Genomic DNA, 14,642 nt, shown 5'->3' with positions numbered 1-14,642 from the left:
TTGAATATTTACTGTGTGAAAGCACTGATCTCAGAACTTAGATTCCCACAGTGTAAATTGTAAACACAATCTCTACCCTTGGAGCAGCATGGAACATATTGAAAAGACTCAGAGAAGAGTGAATCCTAATGCTTATTGATGAGTTACAGGCCTCTATTTCCTCACCAGTATCATGGGGATAACACTAGTCCCTACTCTGTCCAGCCCACAGGGTGATCAGGAGGAACCATCAAGACCATGCTTAAAAGACTGAACTCCAGAAGCTGACTGGAATGTAAGTGCTCTGAGGACAAGCACTGTGTATTTTGCTCACGATGGTACTCCCTTTGCTAACATAGTTTGCCAACCACATGAGAAGCATTATAAATACAAGGTGAATGAATGAATATTATTGATTACTAACATCTTGGCTCAAATTAGGCCAGCAGGTAGGACAGGGAAGGAGGAGAGTGCAGGAGTTTAATGTCCTAGTTTCCTACTGCTGCTGTAACAAACTGCTACAGACTTAATGTCTGAAAAAAAAAAAGAAAAGAAAGTATTATCTTTCAGCTTTGGAGTTCAGACGTCTAAAATGGTCCACCGGGCAAACATCCTTTTGGAGACTCTAGGGGAGAATCTATTTCCTTACCTTTCCCAGATTCTAGAAGCCACTGGCATTTCTCACTTGTAGCTCCTTTCCTTGACCTTCAAAGCCAGCAGGGTAGCATCTTCTTTCCTCTATGACCTCCTGCTTCCCTCTTACAAGGACCCTTTGGATGATAAGGGGTCCATCTGGACCATTCCTATATCTCATGTTCCTTAACCACATCAGCAAAATCTCCCCACCTTATTTTTTTTTTCCTTTCAGTCTAGGGATTGAATCCATGTCCTTGCACATGCTAGGCAAGTGCTCTATTACTGACCTACATCCCTTTCAAAAACTTTATTTTGACATGGGGTCTCACTAAGTTGCCCAGGCTGGCCTCAAACTTGCAATTCTCAAGTTGCCTCAGTGTCCCAAGTCACCGTGGTTATAGGTGTGAACCACCACATCTGGCTGCAAAGTCTGTTTGGAATGTAAGTCAACATAACATATTCCCATGTGCTGGGGTTTGGGATGTGGACATCTTTGGGAGGTCATTATTTTGTCTACAACAGGAGTACAGTTAGATCCCAAAGATAAGAGGAAGTGGGAACTTGTGGATAGTGGGCCTTTTCTTTGGTCAGCCAGTTTGGAGGCCATACAGATCCAGGTAATAAGTCCTGGGGTGAGGAGTGGGGAAGGGGAGGGGAGCCAGTAAGGGCTGACTCACTTCATCTGGTAGAGGTTGTTGGTGCCTCTGTGGTCAATGTCATGGCAGAAGGCAGCAGTGACCATGGCCAAGGCCTCTAGGTCAGTGAAGTATCGCTTCAGCTTTCCTGTCTGGAAGGGCAATCAGAGGAACAAGTCACTCCTGTATTGAGGGGGCTGGAAGTAGGGCGGAGGGGGCAGATAGGGAGGAGAGCCCGACATGGGTCCGATCTTGACCCGGTGCTGCTCCACAGGGTGAGCAGAGGTTTACCTCACTCCAGGGTGAGGAGTTTTCCCGGAAGTAGAACTCTCAATACCGGAACTGAGATGGTCCCAGGTAAGCAGGGAGAGCTGGCCCCCTATTACTAAGTGACCTTAGCAGGGCTCACGCTCTTCTGGGCTTCAGTAGCCCAGTCTACACACGGAGGGTGGAGGGTGTTGCACTAGATGATTTTTGAGAAACTTGTAAACATCTGGTTTCAGGATTTGGAAAGTTTCTGAACGTGGCCAGACTGGTAAAGCAAACCTTCCAAACCTGGTCTACCGGTTTAAGCATGGCCCAGAGGAATCCTCCTTTCCTGAGGCTTCTCCACATAGTTAACCCTTGTTTGTACTGGTGTTGGAGAAAAGATTGGGAAAGGGTTCTGGAGAGTCAATGCTGACTTTGATCCTATGGAATAAACTGGATCTAAGCAGTGTCCTTGCCACCTTCTGGCAGTGGCCTGGATGGCATGCCTACCTCTAGGCCCCAGCACCTGCTCTGGCCTGACCTTTCCAGCCCTGAAGGGAAAGGAATGAGGACAGAGAATGTGAGCCAGAGCAGACTTGTGTCATGCTCTGCATGGGGAAACACTTTCCAGGGAAAGATAAAGGGCTGGAACCCGCTGAGCCCAAAATACTGACACAAATGCATGAAGGTCTGTCTCCCTAAGGGTACAGTAGCACTGTCAGTCACAGTGAAAGATTGAAAACAACATCCAGACCCACAACTGGGTGCTGGGTGAAGAAATCTTGGTATATTTAAACAACAAAAACCAGTCATCTTTCTCTCTGTACCCATCTGTGGATTCAATCAACTAGAGACCAAAAACATATGTATTTTTTAAAAAACTGCATCTGTACTAAACATGCACAGACTTTTTTCTTGTAATTGTTCCCTCAAAATTACAGTATAACAACTATTTACATAGCCTTTATTTTTTCTTCCTTCTTTTTTTTTTTTTTGGTACTGGGAATTGAAGCCAGGTGTGCTTAACCACTGAGCCACATCCCCAGCCCTTTTTATATTTTATTTTGAGACAGGTTCTCATTAGGGCCTTGCTAAGTTACTGAGGCTTGCCTGGAACTTATGATATTCCTGCCACAGCCTCCCAAATTGCTGGAATTACAGGCATGTGCTACCACACCCAGCTACCTATATTTCCATTTTATTAGGTATTATATGTAATCTAGAGATGATTTAACTAGAGAGGAAGTTGTGTATAGCATATATGAAAATACAATGCTATTATGTATAAGGGACTTGAGTGTCCACAGATTTTAGTATATGTGGAGAGGGGAGTCCTAGAACAAACCCCACTGGATACCAAGGATGACTGCATTGTGCAGTTGTAAAATTAAAACATGGATGAGCCTCAAAGACACTATGCCAAGTGGAATAAGCCAGACAGAAAAGAACAAATACTGTGTGATTCCACTTACATGAAGTCCTAGAGTAGTCAAATTCATAGAAATAGGAAATAGAATAGTGGCTACCAGGGCTGGGGAACAGGAGGAGTTGGAGTTATTGTTTAACAGGTACAGAGTTTGAAATGATGAAAAGTTCTAGTGGTAAAGGTTGCCTGACATTGTGAATGTACTTAATGTTGCTGAATTATACATGCAAAATTGATTAAAATGGTAAAATTAGTGTGTTATATATAATAGGAAATGTGTTTTATATGTGTATGCATATGTAATAAAAGAATATGATTTACATATAAAATGGAAGAATGTGATAATATATTTATGCATTTTCAAATGAAAACCAGAATAATATCCCATTGGTTATAAACAAAATAAGTGGTGTGCATATTTTGGTATCTGTGTGTATGTATGCATGTGTGTACAAAAAGAAAATTTGGAAGGACTTGTGCTTTGGTTATCTCCAGACCAGCTTCTTTTCATGTTTCATTTGCTGCGCTTCTTTATTCTTGGGATTCTTTTATGCATGTACTACTTTTGGAATTCTCAAAAGGCAACAGAAGATAACAATGCTGTCACTGCCATCTGGAGTCTGCATGAGGTTTTCCCACGTGACCCAAGCCCACAGCCCAGGCAGGTCTTCCCACCCTGCCAACCAGCCTGCCCCGCCTACCACCAGCAAGGAGAACATGGTCTGTCCCACGTTGAAGCCATGCCGCCAGTTGTGGTAGGTGATCTTGCGGTAGCCCTTACTCAGGGAGTACATGAATCGCACCAGTGCCTGCGAATACACACACGTCAGCAGGCAGCGCACACCTGCCCAGGTGCACAGGGCTCTCCATTGCTAGAAGGCGCTAGGAGGTGGGAATTAGCAAGAGATGTGGAAATGCTACAAAGGCACTTTGCAGGCTGCTCCATGCTATGAAGATGGCTGTTGTTCGGAAATGAAGTAAGGGGGAGTGATTCCCCTTATCCCACAGGTCAAACTTCCATCTGTGATCCCAAATTGTGCCTAAGAGAGCAGTTGTCCTCAGAGATGCTAACAGGTGCTTTACAGCAGCAGCAAAAGAAATAAGCGTTCTTTAATCCTGTGTTTCTCCAACTTGAGTGCACATCAAAATCACCTTGGAGGGCTTGTTAAAATTGGTTCTAGATGTCTGTGTGTGTGTGTGTGTGTGTGTGAGAGAGAGAGAGAGAGAGAGAGAGAGAGAGAGAGAGAGAGAGAGAGAGAGAGAGAGGGAGGGAGAGAGAGAGAGGAGAGGGAGGGAGAGAGAACGTGATTCTGACATCTTCTCAGATGGTCAGATGGTGCTGAGGTGGTCCAAGGCAACACTTTGAGAACCACTACCTTAATCAAAGTCTGGGAAATTCTGTGCACCATGCGCACCTCCCTTCCCTCTTGATCAGTCAGTTCCCCATCACCCAGACTCAGGGAACATTCATAAGGAGTCCTGCAGGGAAAGAGCCCTGATTAAAATGGATTTAGCCCACATTTCCCACCCTAGTTAGACATCTATTTATTCACTGCCTTCAGAACACAGTGCTCAGAACCCACTGCAAGGAGCCAAAGCCCTGAAGAGCTGCAGTTCAGAGGAACAGCGCGTCTCTTTTCTGATAAATGATTCAACCATGCAACACGATGACTGCTTTAAATCCCGAACACTGAGGGCACACTCTTTTAAAGGGACTTTACAAATTAAAGGGTTCTTTTTTTTTTTTTTTTTTTTTTTTTTTTTGAGCAAGAAAAAAGACAAAAAGAAAAGAAAAAACAGAGATGTTTGCTTTGATCTCACCTCTTGTGGAATGTGGAATTTCTCCACTACTTTGAGCTCATAATACATCTGTATCCCACATTTCACCAGCTCCAGTTCTGTGAGGGGTAAGTCACTGAAGTGGAATTTATTGATTTCATATTTTTCTACATCTGGCAGCTCTCCCTGCTGTATAAGGAACAGAGTCAAGTGATTAGGGGATATGAAATGTTCCTGGGTCCCCCTGCCACCAATCACCCTGTTTCCATCCTGGGTCTCCTGGGAGGATCAGAGTAGCGTGGTAGGAACATGCTTTGTAGAGAGACACCCACACACACTCAGGAGCACCCTAAGCAGATCATACACAGGGCCTGTTCTGTTCCAGTTCCTCTCACCAGGATCTCAGTCAGCTCCTCTTCCTCACAATCCCATGGTTCCTTCCCATACACCTCTCTGGTTTTCTGCCAGGCCCCAAAATAGCAGAGAAAAAGAAATGTTATTATATTTAAAACTTAATATGCCTCAACTTTTCCATTTCCATTATCCCCCTTCCTTCAAAGTCTTTGCATCAGAACCACCCACTCAGAGACACTGCCATTCAACATTCACTGATGAGCAAATTCAAAGTCATGGGCTTTGGAGCTGTGGAGACCTGCATCCAAATTTGAGCCCTGCTGTTCATTAGCAGTGTTATTGAATACCTCTGAAGCTCAGTTTCTTCATCTATAAAATGGGGGAAATTAAATTCCTTAACTGTTTAATTAAAATTTGATTGTGCAGTCAGGCATTGTAGCACATGCAGCAACTGGGGAGGCTGAGGCAGGAAGATCTAAAGTTTGAAGCCAGCCTCAGCAACTTAGCAAGATGCTGTCTCAAAGTAAAAAATAAAAAGGGCTGGGGATGTAGCTGGGTGGTAAAACTACCCTGGGTTCAATTTCCAGTACCCACACATAAAATCAATTGTGCAAGGTCATTTTTTTAAGTAATTTTTATTACTTTTTTCCAGTACAAGGGATTGAACCCAGGGATCCTCTACCACTGAGCTACATCCCAGTTCTTTCCTTTTATTTTGTTTTTTAGTGAGATAGGGTCTTACTAAGTTGCAAAGGCTGGCTTCGAACAAATGATCCTCCCATCCCAGCCTCCCTGGTAGTTGGGATTACAGGTATGTACTGCCATACCCAGTCAGTCATTTTAAACAAAATATATCCAGCTAAATTAAATAATGCATGTTAAGCACTTAGCATGGTATGGGGCACATAGGCTGCACCAAAGTAAATGCTGCTGATATTATTATTGTTTTAATTACTGACTGAGAGTAAGGAGGGCTTGGCTATGATCCTGATCCTTTCTCTTTGGGTGATTTGAGGCTAGTTTCTTCTCTCCCTGGGCTTTTTTCATATAGGCCAGAGGAGCAGGGAATCTGGACCCAGTTATTTGTTTCTGATTTCTTGGCCCAGAGTAAAATTTGTTAGCTTTCAACTGGTTAACTGAGGTTATATCTCCATAGGGTTCACATACCCTCATTTGATTGAAACATGAATTGAGTCAAGCAAACCATGAGGAAAATCATCCAAACTGGATATTTTCTCCTTGAATTTACCACTTATTGGTATTAAATGATCAGTTTGTCACAATATCTTCTCAGCTTAAGAAACTTCCTTTGAGAACACTGACCTGTGATTTTTCAACTTGAGAGGTCTATAAGCCAAGGTCTTGGGAGCTCAGGTGGACATTGTAGTCAATACCATTTGACTAACTCAGTGTACTCGTAAGACCTTGATCTCTTTAAGACCAAAACCTCAGGAACAATGAATGATTCATGGATTCTCACATATCCTTGAAAGCATCTAGTCCAGTTTCCCACTCCAGGAAGGACTCTTCTCTACAGTAGCCCTGATACATGTCATCCAGCTTCTATGTGGATAACCCTCGTGATGGGGTGCTCATCACCTCCTGAGATAGTCCATTCATGAGAGAGGTGGAGAATTTATTCATTATTGTGATAAAACTTAGGTGAGACCTATCACAACGTATGTGATTTGGGGACAAGTTCTTTCCACTTTGGGGACCTTAATTTCTTCATTTTTATAATAAGGATAGAAATCTTTACCCTGCCTACCTTACGGGACTAATAACTTACAAGTAACGAAAAGAGCAAGATGCAGTCTGTAAAAAATTAAAAATAAATAAATAAAATCCCCAAAAAAGATAAATGCAAAAGAGATCACTGTATTAAGAACCAGGAAAAAAAAAAGCACAAATGCAAATTTATTTTATAAACTGTAAAATGATGAGGACTTCTTATTCCTTCCTAACTACTTCTTTGCTCACCAAACCCTTCTGTGACTTTCTTGGGTCTTCTATGTGAGCTAACCACCCAGTGAGGCTCTGAGAAACTGACCATGGTCCATTGGTCTATCAGATAAAGCTTCTTCTCATAGTAGGGGCTATGTTGGTTGATCTTGTCTCCAGTACAAAGTCAAACCTGTATATGGTGAAGAGTGGAGTTTCTAGAGCTCTTAAGCCAGGGTCAGGCCCAAGATTGAGATGACCCTGCAAGGGATACCTATCTTCAGGCCACAAAGAACAGTTAGTGTGCACCACCTTCTAGCACTCATCCATCCATCCATCCATCCATCCATCCATCCATCCATCCATTCATCCATCCATCCATCATCTGAGGGCTACTACATCTCTGGGCTAGGTTGGAGGGACATGACTGAGCAAACCCACACCCAGGCTGTGCCTCTGTGGACTTCAAGTCTCACTTCCTCTCTGCTAGTCTCTACTAAGGTAAAAACAAGTAAAGAATATTATGCACCAAGATTTTCTGAATTTCTTCATTGTCACACTTCACATGATATTTTACAATGTCTTGGAAAATATCCTTCCGGTTTTCAAGTTTGTTCATGGACTCATAGGTGTCAGGATTTAGGACAGACCAGCCCAGGAACTGAGTCAATGACTGAAAAGAAAGAAAGGAAGAATTAGAGACAGAACACCCAGCTCCGATCTTAACTCTTAGGGCAAAACTCCCCTGGGATTCTTTTTACTCAGCTATAAAATGGGTTTGATAAGTTGTGTGCTGCCCACCATCCTGAGCCACTGTGAGGATAAGGTAAAGTAATGGTGTAAATGCACCTTAATAAAGCATCAACAGACATTAAGCATCATTTTTGAGTAAGAACTTAATTAACAAAAAGGGACCCTTTTTTGCCTGTGTGGGGACAAGGAGTATACATGAACTCTTTGTACTTTCTGCTCTAAGGTATGATGTTTAAAAATGAAGTGCGGAGCTCTCTGATGACACGTGGCAGGGCAGCAGCGAGAGTGAGGAAGGTGGTGGTGGAGGCTGCCGCAGGAGGCCTTTCTTCTCACGGCGCTGCCAGCCTCCACACCATGGTGCCCTGTGCAGCTCTGAAAGCCACGCCTGGCAGCAAGCGGACTCTGAATCACAGCCACAGGGACCTCCCAGCATGCCATACCTCCATGAGCGTCTCATCCATTTCATCAAAGGGCTTCCCGTCTTTGCGATTGTAGAACGTGGCCACCCCAACAATTTCTTCCTTCTTGTTCACAATCGGCATTGAAAGGACGTTTTTAATCATCCATCCAGAATCATCCAGAGGCTCTTTCTAAAAAGAGAAGTAGATCTTAGGTTCTCCTGTGGTTCTGGGCTGTACAGGCAGCTGTGATGGACTCCGTGCTGCCATGCGACCCTGACTGACTGGCTGAGAGGGATTGGCAAGAGGGTGAATGAAGCTTGTTGGGTTTTGTATGGTTTTAATCAGCCACAGAGGCTGAGCAAACAGCCCATCTGGTGGAGTGCCTTAAACCAGGCGGTCACATTGTCTCCATCTCTAAGGGATCTCTGTGCCAGGCAGTGTGTTAGAACGCAATAGTGAGAAGAAACATGCCGGGAAGTTGAGGTCCTCTTTCATATATGGGAAATAGCAACAGGGGACTGGCTGGCTTCAGGGGGCAATTCTGGGTCAGCTGTGGTGGCACATGCCTGTGATCCCAGTCACTTGGGAGACTGAGGCAGGAGGATCACAACTTCAAGATCAACCTCAGCAACTTAGTGAGACCCTGCCTCAAAACAAAAAATAAATAGCTTTGGGGGTGTGACTCAGTAGTAGAGAGCCCCTGGGTTCAACCCCCAGCACGGAGAAAAAAAAAAAAAAAGCAATGCTGTGGTTTTCATAGTTTTGAATGAATCACCTGGCTACATCCTGTAATTCTTTGCCCTTGACTTGACTTTCTGTGTTACTTTTTGGCTTGGCATTTATTTTCTTGGTCCTTGGCTTTCCCACCTACAAATAGGAAACAGCATGTGCCTTGCTGAGCAAATGAGGTTCTTGGTCAGCTGTAGGATGCCTGTGTGGAGCCTCGTTTCTGTCACTTAGCAAACAGAGATAACGGGACTCATTTCCACACTCTTTTTTCACGGATTCATCAACATTTACAATGTACAAGAAACCAAGCTACCAGCTGGGGAAACCAAGGCAAATAAAGCAGATTTTCCTCAGGTTGGTCATATTCTGTAAAGTAAATCAGCAATGTCACTGCAATGTGGGAATTTCTCTGACATATTTTATGGTCCCCTGGGAGCCAGAGGAAAGAGAGAAGTCAAGGAAGGCTTCCTAGAGTAGGTATCTTCCATTTCTGAAATGTCAAGATTCTTAAGGTAGTAAGATGATACTTGCTATTTGTATTTGAATAAACTGGAAAGTTAAAAACAATTCACAGATTTTTCTTGAGTCATTTTTTAATTTCCTTAATTGTTTCCTGATTGTTAATGATTTATTCTTCTTATGATTACCATGCTAAACTCAATGACTATTGACAAGACTTCTAGAGCTGAGGATGTCAAGAAAGGTAAGAAAACACCCTTGATCAAAGGAAGCCAATATTATACAGACAGGAATTAGTCCAGGACAGAAGTAAGGATGATAAAAGATGAAATAAGGGGAAATAGTAAGGGAGACAAACTCCCCTTTGGTATGCCCTTCCAGGTCCTGTACGATCCGCGTTCTATCCACTTCTCCACAATCATCTCCTGCCATCCTCTCAGTCTCTCACTCAGACTTGCTAGCCAACTCTATTCCTTCCAATTAGCCATCTCTTTCCTGTGGCTTTCTCCCATCTTTTGTATGCACAAACAATTTCCTCAAGGACATGTTCCTGAGAGTCTTCTCTCCTCTTTCCTCTCCTCTCTCCTCTCTCTCTTCTCTCCTCTCCTCTCTTTCCTCTCTCCTCCCTCTCCTTTCTCCTCTCCTCTCTTTCTTTCCATTGGGGCTTGAACCCAGGGACAATTAACCACTGAGCCACAACCCCAGCCCTTTTTAAAAATATTTTATTCAGAGACAGGGTCTTGCTGAGTTGCAAAGTGCCTTGCTAAGTTGCTGAGGCTGGCTCTGAACTTGAGATCCTCCTGCCTCAGCCTCCTGAGCCTCTGGGATTATAAGCATGTGTGGGCCACCACACCCGGCTATCCCCTACCTTTCTACTGACCATCATTCAGGTGTCTCTCATGAGCCCCATAAAGACAAAGATCAAGCCTGTCTGTTCCACCGTGGTAGCCGGGATAGCATTGTACCAAAGCCTGGCCCAGAAAATGGCGTCCACAAACATTTGTTACGTGATAAAAGACAAAGTCGAATGGAAGGCTAAACAGCACTTTCCTAAAAGAAATTACACACAGCCAGAAAGATCAGAATAAAACTTCATGGAAGTGGTAGCATTTGAGATTATGACTGAAGGACACGGAGGATTTGGTCAGGAGATGATGGTCACTGAGAGAACAGTGGAAGTGAAAGTCCTGAGCCCAGAAGGCCAAGGCTGTGAGTGTTAAAATAGGCCGGGACCCTGGACATGGCCCAGCTAACTCCCTCCCCACTCCCACTGGCCCATGGCTTCTTCCCGTTCTGGTTTCCCTCCATTTAGACTGCTTCTCAGGGAAGTAGGTGAATTCTAATGGAGAGGAAAACCATGTGACTGAGAGAACAAATAAAAAATGACTTACCTGAAATGCAAAAGTGTCCTCGGCAGACGCGTTCATGATGTTGCAAATCTGAAAGAGGTGAGGGGGAAAGGGGGGCTGCAGTGAGCCCCAAGGCTGGGCCTGCTCTTCTCAGAAACACTGTGTCCTTGACAAAATGTCCACATTTTTTTTCCACAGGTAGCTATACTTGAGATCGTTTTGGATCATTAAGTGAGGATACTGCATAGAAAAGGCACCTTATAAACCTTTCTTCTTAGGATTTGCTCCATTCTCGGATTGTTTTTAAACTTTGCAAAAGTTAAGGTACAAGCTGCCATTATTAATAATGTCTCATTTTGTTGTTCCCCTTTTGTTGAGCATTTGGGTTGTGTCCAGGTTTGCTTTTTAAAATTGATAATAATGCTACTCGAGACATATTTGATTCATTTACATTTGGGTTCTGTTCTGCTTTCTTGGGCAGGAAGGTGGTTTTCCCCAAAGTAGAACAAAAAATGACAGGTGTTGTAATTTTGGTTCTACTTTGCTAGATTTCTCTTCTGAAAGGTGAGACTAGGAAAGGGACCAAATGACACTTATCGGATCCCTCCTGCTGATGGTCACCAAGTACAGTTGTATGGTGTATGTACTGCACAAAGGCACCTGCTGAGAGGCAGTTGGCAGCTGAGATCCAGTTTGTGCTCTGCTAGCAGAGGCACACTCCTGACCTTACTCTAGACATCCCTTGAGAAGAGGGTCTTCTTTTACTCCTCAAAAAGGCACTACATGGGCTTGCGTCAACCCTCCCATCAACACAGATGTGAACTGTCTGATGTCAGAGACTGAGCTGCCCCACTCCTATCCAAGGACTGCTACTCACTCTGTCATTCTCTGGCCTCTCCTTGGACCAAGTGCATCCATTGCCATTGTTTCCTCCTGGTCAGCAACCTCTCTGAGGGACCTTTTCCCTCAGCCTGTAAGCTGGCTTGTGTCTCTCCCATCCTTGAAATCCTTCCTTCACCCAGCATGGTCTCCATGGCAACCACCCACAGTGCTTTCCCTCTTTCTCTTGCCTTCTCTACCTTCTCCCTATCCATCCACTCCATGCCTCAGTGGACCACAGGCTAGTTTCTGCCACCGCTTTGCAACCAAATTTACTTTCATCAGGCCACCAAGACCTCTTATTGACAAGCCTAATGGGACCTTTTCTCACCAGATCATTGTGCTGCATTTGGTCCGTCTGCCTCTCTTTTACTTTTTTTTCCCCCCTGCATTGGGCATTGGAGTCTGAACCCAAGGCCTTGCACATGCTAGGCAAGCACTCTACCACTGAGCTACATCCCCAGGCCTTTTTATTTTATTTTAGACAGGGTCTCACTGTGGAGAGCAGTGACTGGAACACTTGTCTCTGATTCCCTATGGCTATGTTTGCACTGGGAGCTGACTATGCAAAAGTGCAGGTCAAGATGCCCCAGTTGCTATGGTAATGCCGGCCAGGGGTGGTTACATGCAAAGGCATGTGGCTCTAATAGTTGGAAACTTGGATTCAGACATCAGTCCCAAGGGTAGAGAATTCTGGGCATAACAAGATAACCTTGATGCCTCACAAGTTTTTCTGTGTCCTTCAGACTGCCTGCTCTGCTAAAACTTTCCCACAAATAACCTTCTAATGATAAAACCTATATAATAAACATGCTGAGCTAGCTCTGGTGTCAGTCAAGCCTCACAGGGCTTGGCTGAACCACCTGGCCCCAGCTTTACCCTATGTGCATCTGTTTGTCTTTCCTTCATCCCCTTATCGCCCCTCTGGTTTCGGAATTAAGGGCCCAGACTGGCCTTGAACTCGAAATCCTCCTACCTCATCCTCCTGAGTAGCTGGGAGTACAGGTGTGCACCCCCACACCCAACTGCTCTCTCTCCTTGTTGAAGCTTTCTACTTCCTTGGTTTCCATGACACTACCTCTCCTGGGTCTGCAAACACCTCCTGCTTCCCCCCATTTACACACACCCCTTTCTCCACCTGCTGTGGAAGTTCTGAAATCCTCCAACATTGCACCCTGAACCCATGGCTCCTTGAGTCTCCCTGGGTGACTCTTGTCAACACATAGTTTTAAGAACCACCTGATCCCGATAGCTTCCTAATCTCCACCTCCATCCCTCCTCTCTCTCCACAGCATCAGGATTGTCCCTTCATCTATGTGCTGATCATTTGCTCCTGAAAAATGTCTCAATCTCACTTTGTCTAAAACTGATCTCGTCATCTTACATCCAAACCTGATGGCGGCACTCTCAGTCTAGAAGCTTGAAATTAGCTCTGACTTTTCTCTTCCATTCTCTCTGCTTCCCATCAACACTAAGTTCTGCCAGTTTTGCCCTCTCAATATCAGGTCAGACCCCTTATCTCCTTTTCATCTTGTCTTCGTTGAATGTTGTATAAAAAGAGAACATCTTTTAAGGCCTCATTGTAGCATTCAGCGACTGCTGGCAGTAACGACAGCATTCTTCATGGTGACTGCTTTTGTTGAGATTCTCATCATCCCTTACTTGAATTAGACACTGGTCACTCTGCCTGCAGTCCTAGTTCTTCTGATTCATTTTCTATGGAGCTGCCAGCATTATCTTGCTAAAATGAAAAGCAGGGCTGGAGAGGTAGTTCAGTGGCACAGCACTTGCCTAGCATGCCCCAAGCCCGGGTTCAACCTCCGGTATTGCAAACAGCAACAACAAAACCCAAACAAATAAAAGGAAAAACAGCTATACTGGTCTCCTGCTTTAAAAGCCATCACCTGTAGATTCAAGTCCTACTCTCTTGACAGAGCATCCAAGACCTACGGTTATCTGGCCCCTTTCTCCTTCTGGAGTCCCCTGTCTTGCTATCTTCCTGTCTCAAACGTGACACACCAGCAACACTAAAGTGCACACAGTGCATTTCTCCAAACTCCTACGCCCAGGTTGTTTGTCCATAGTTTGGATATGGATTGTCCCCTAAAGACCAATATGCTAAAGGCTTTGTCCCCAACTCAATGTTACTGGCTAGTGGTGGAAACTTTAAGAGGTGGGACTTAGTGGGAAGTCTTGTGGATATTGACGGTGTGCCCTTGAAGGAGATTGTGGGACCCACCCCTCTCTTTCTCTTCTTTGCCTTCTGGCCACTAGGTGAGCAGCTTAGCTCCACCATAGCTCTCTGCCATGATGTACATCATCACCAGAGGACCCAAAGCAACAGAGCCAACCAACCATGGACAGAAACCAAAATAAAACTTTCTTCTTTATAAGCTGATTATCTCAGGTTCTTGTTACAATAATGGAATGTTGACTAACACACATGATGTTTCATGTACCTGGAATTCTGTTTCCTGTCCCCACCTGCCCTAAGACCTACTGATCTCAAAAATTCAACTCAGACCAACACACTCTAGGAAATGAAGACTGATTTAGATGTCCCCTAGTCTGTATTCTCTGTCATGGTTTTCTCACATTGCAGTATAAATATCTGATAATAAAGACATCTTCTCATTTGTTTATGGGTTTCATAAGAGAAACTGTACCTGATTCATCTGCCTTTTTATATCCTCAGAGCTTATCACAATGTCTGAAATAAAAAGTACTCAATAAACACCTTGCCACAGGGCCATCATTGTGTAGGGCAAGGCGCGAGGTAAATCACTGGAGCTCTGCTCTATGTGACATCCCGCCTCTGGGAATAGCAGGGATGGGAGGTGGACAATGGCAATTAAGTCTGACATGAGAGATTGAGGCTTACTCCCCCGGGAGCCTGGTAGACCACCCAGTCCTGACACATATGTGAAAACATCTTGGGCTGTCGGTGAGCATCTTTCCACCTAAGGATTATTTCTCTGCATTTCATATTTGCCCAAATGTCAATTCTCTGTTCATCTCTATGGACCGACTAGCAAGTGAATTGAAAAATAAGAGATTCAGGCTTTAGAGACCC

General features: G+C 44.3%; 1 protein-coding gene across 2 annotated transcripts in view; it reads right to left on the bottom strand.

The window, feature by feature from the left end:
- Positions 1-14,642, bottom strand: part of PDE6A (phosphodiesterase 6A) — a gene marked incomplete at its 5' end in the record, with an annotated part of 83,755 nt that overhangs the window by 26,639 nt on the left and 42,474 nt on the right. For both annotated transcript variants that reach the window (XM_079144762.1, XM_079144763.1), the window contains 7 exons: positions 1,293-1,402; positions 3,627-3,734; positions 4,747-4,893; positions 5,100-5,165; positions 7,529-7,672; positions 8,193-8,342; positions 10,733-10,780. In XM_079144762.1, the coding sequence (XP_079000888.1) occupies positions 1,293-1,402; positions 3,627-3,734; positions 4,747-4,893; positions 5,100-5,165; positions 7,529-7,672; positions 8,193-8,342; positions 10,733-10,780 (773 nt within the window). The remainder of the gene's footprint in view (positions 1-1,292; positions 1,403-3,626; positions 3,735-4,746; positions 4,894-5,099; positions 5,166-7,528; positions 7,673-8,192; positions 8,343-10,732; positions 10,781-14,642) is intronic.

This window comes from Sciurus vulgaris (assembly GCF_902686455.1).
Source record: "Sciurus vulgaris genome assembly, chromosome: 6".
Classification (NCBI taxonomy): Eukaryota; Metazoa; Chordata; class Mammalia; order Rodentia; family Sciuridae; genus Sciurus; species Sciurus vulgaris.
The sequence above is the reverse complement of the archived record's forward strand: the minus strand, read 5'-3'. Positions and strand labels throughout refer to the sequence as shown.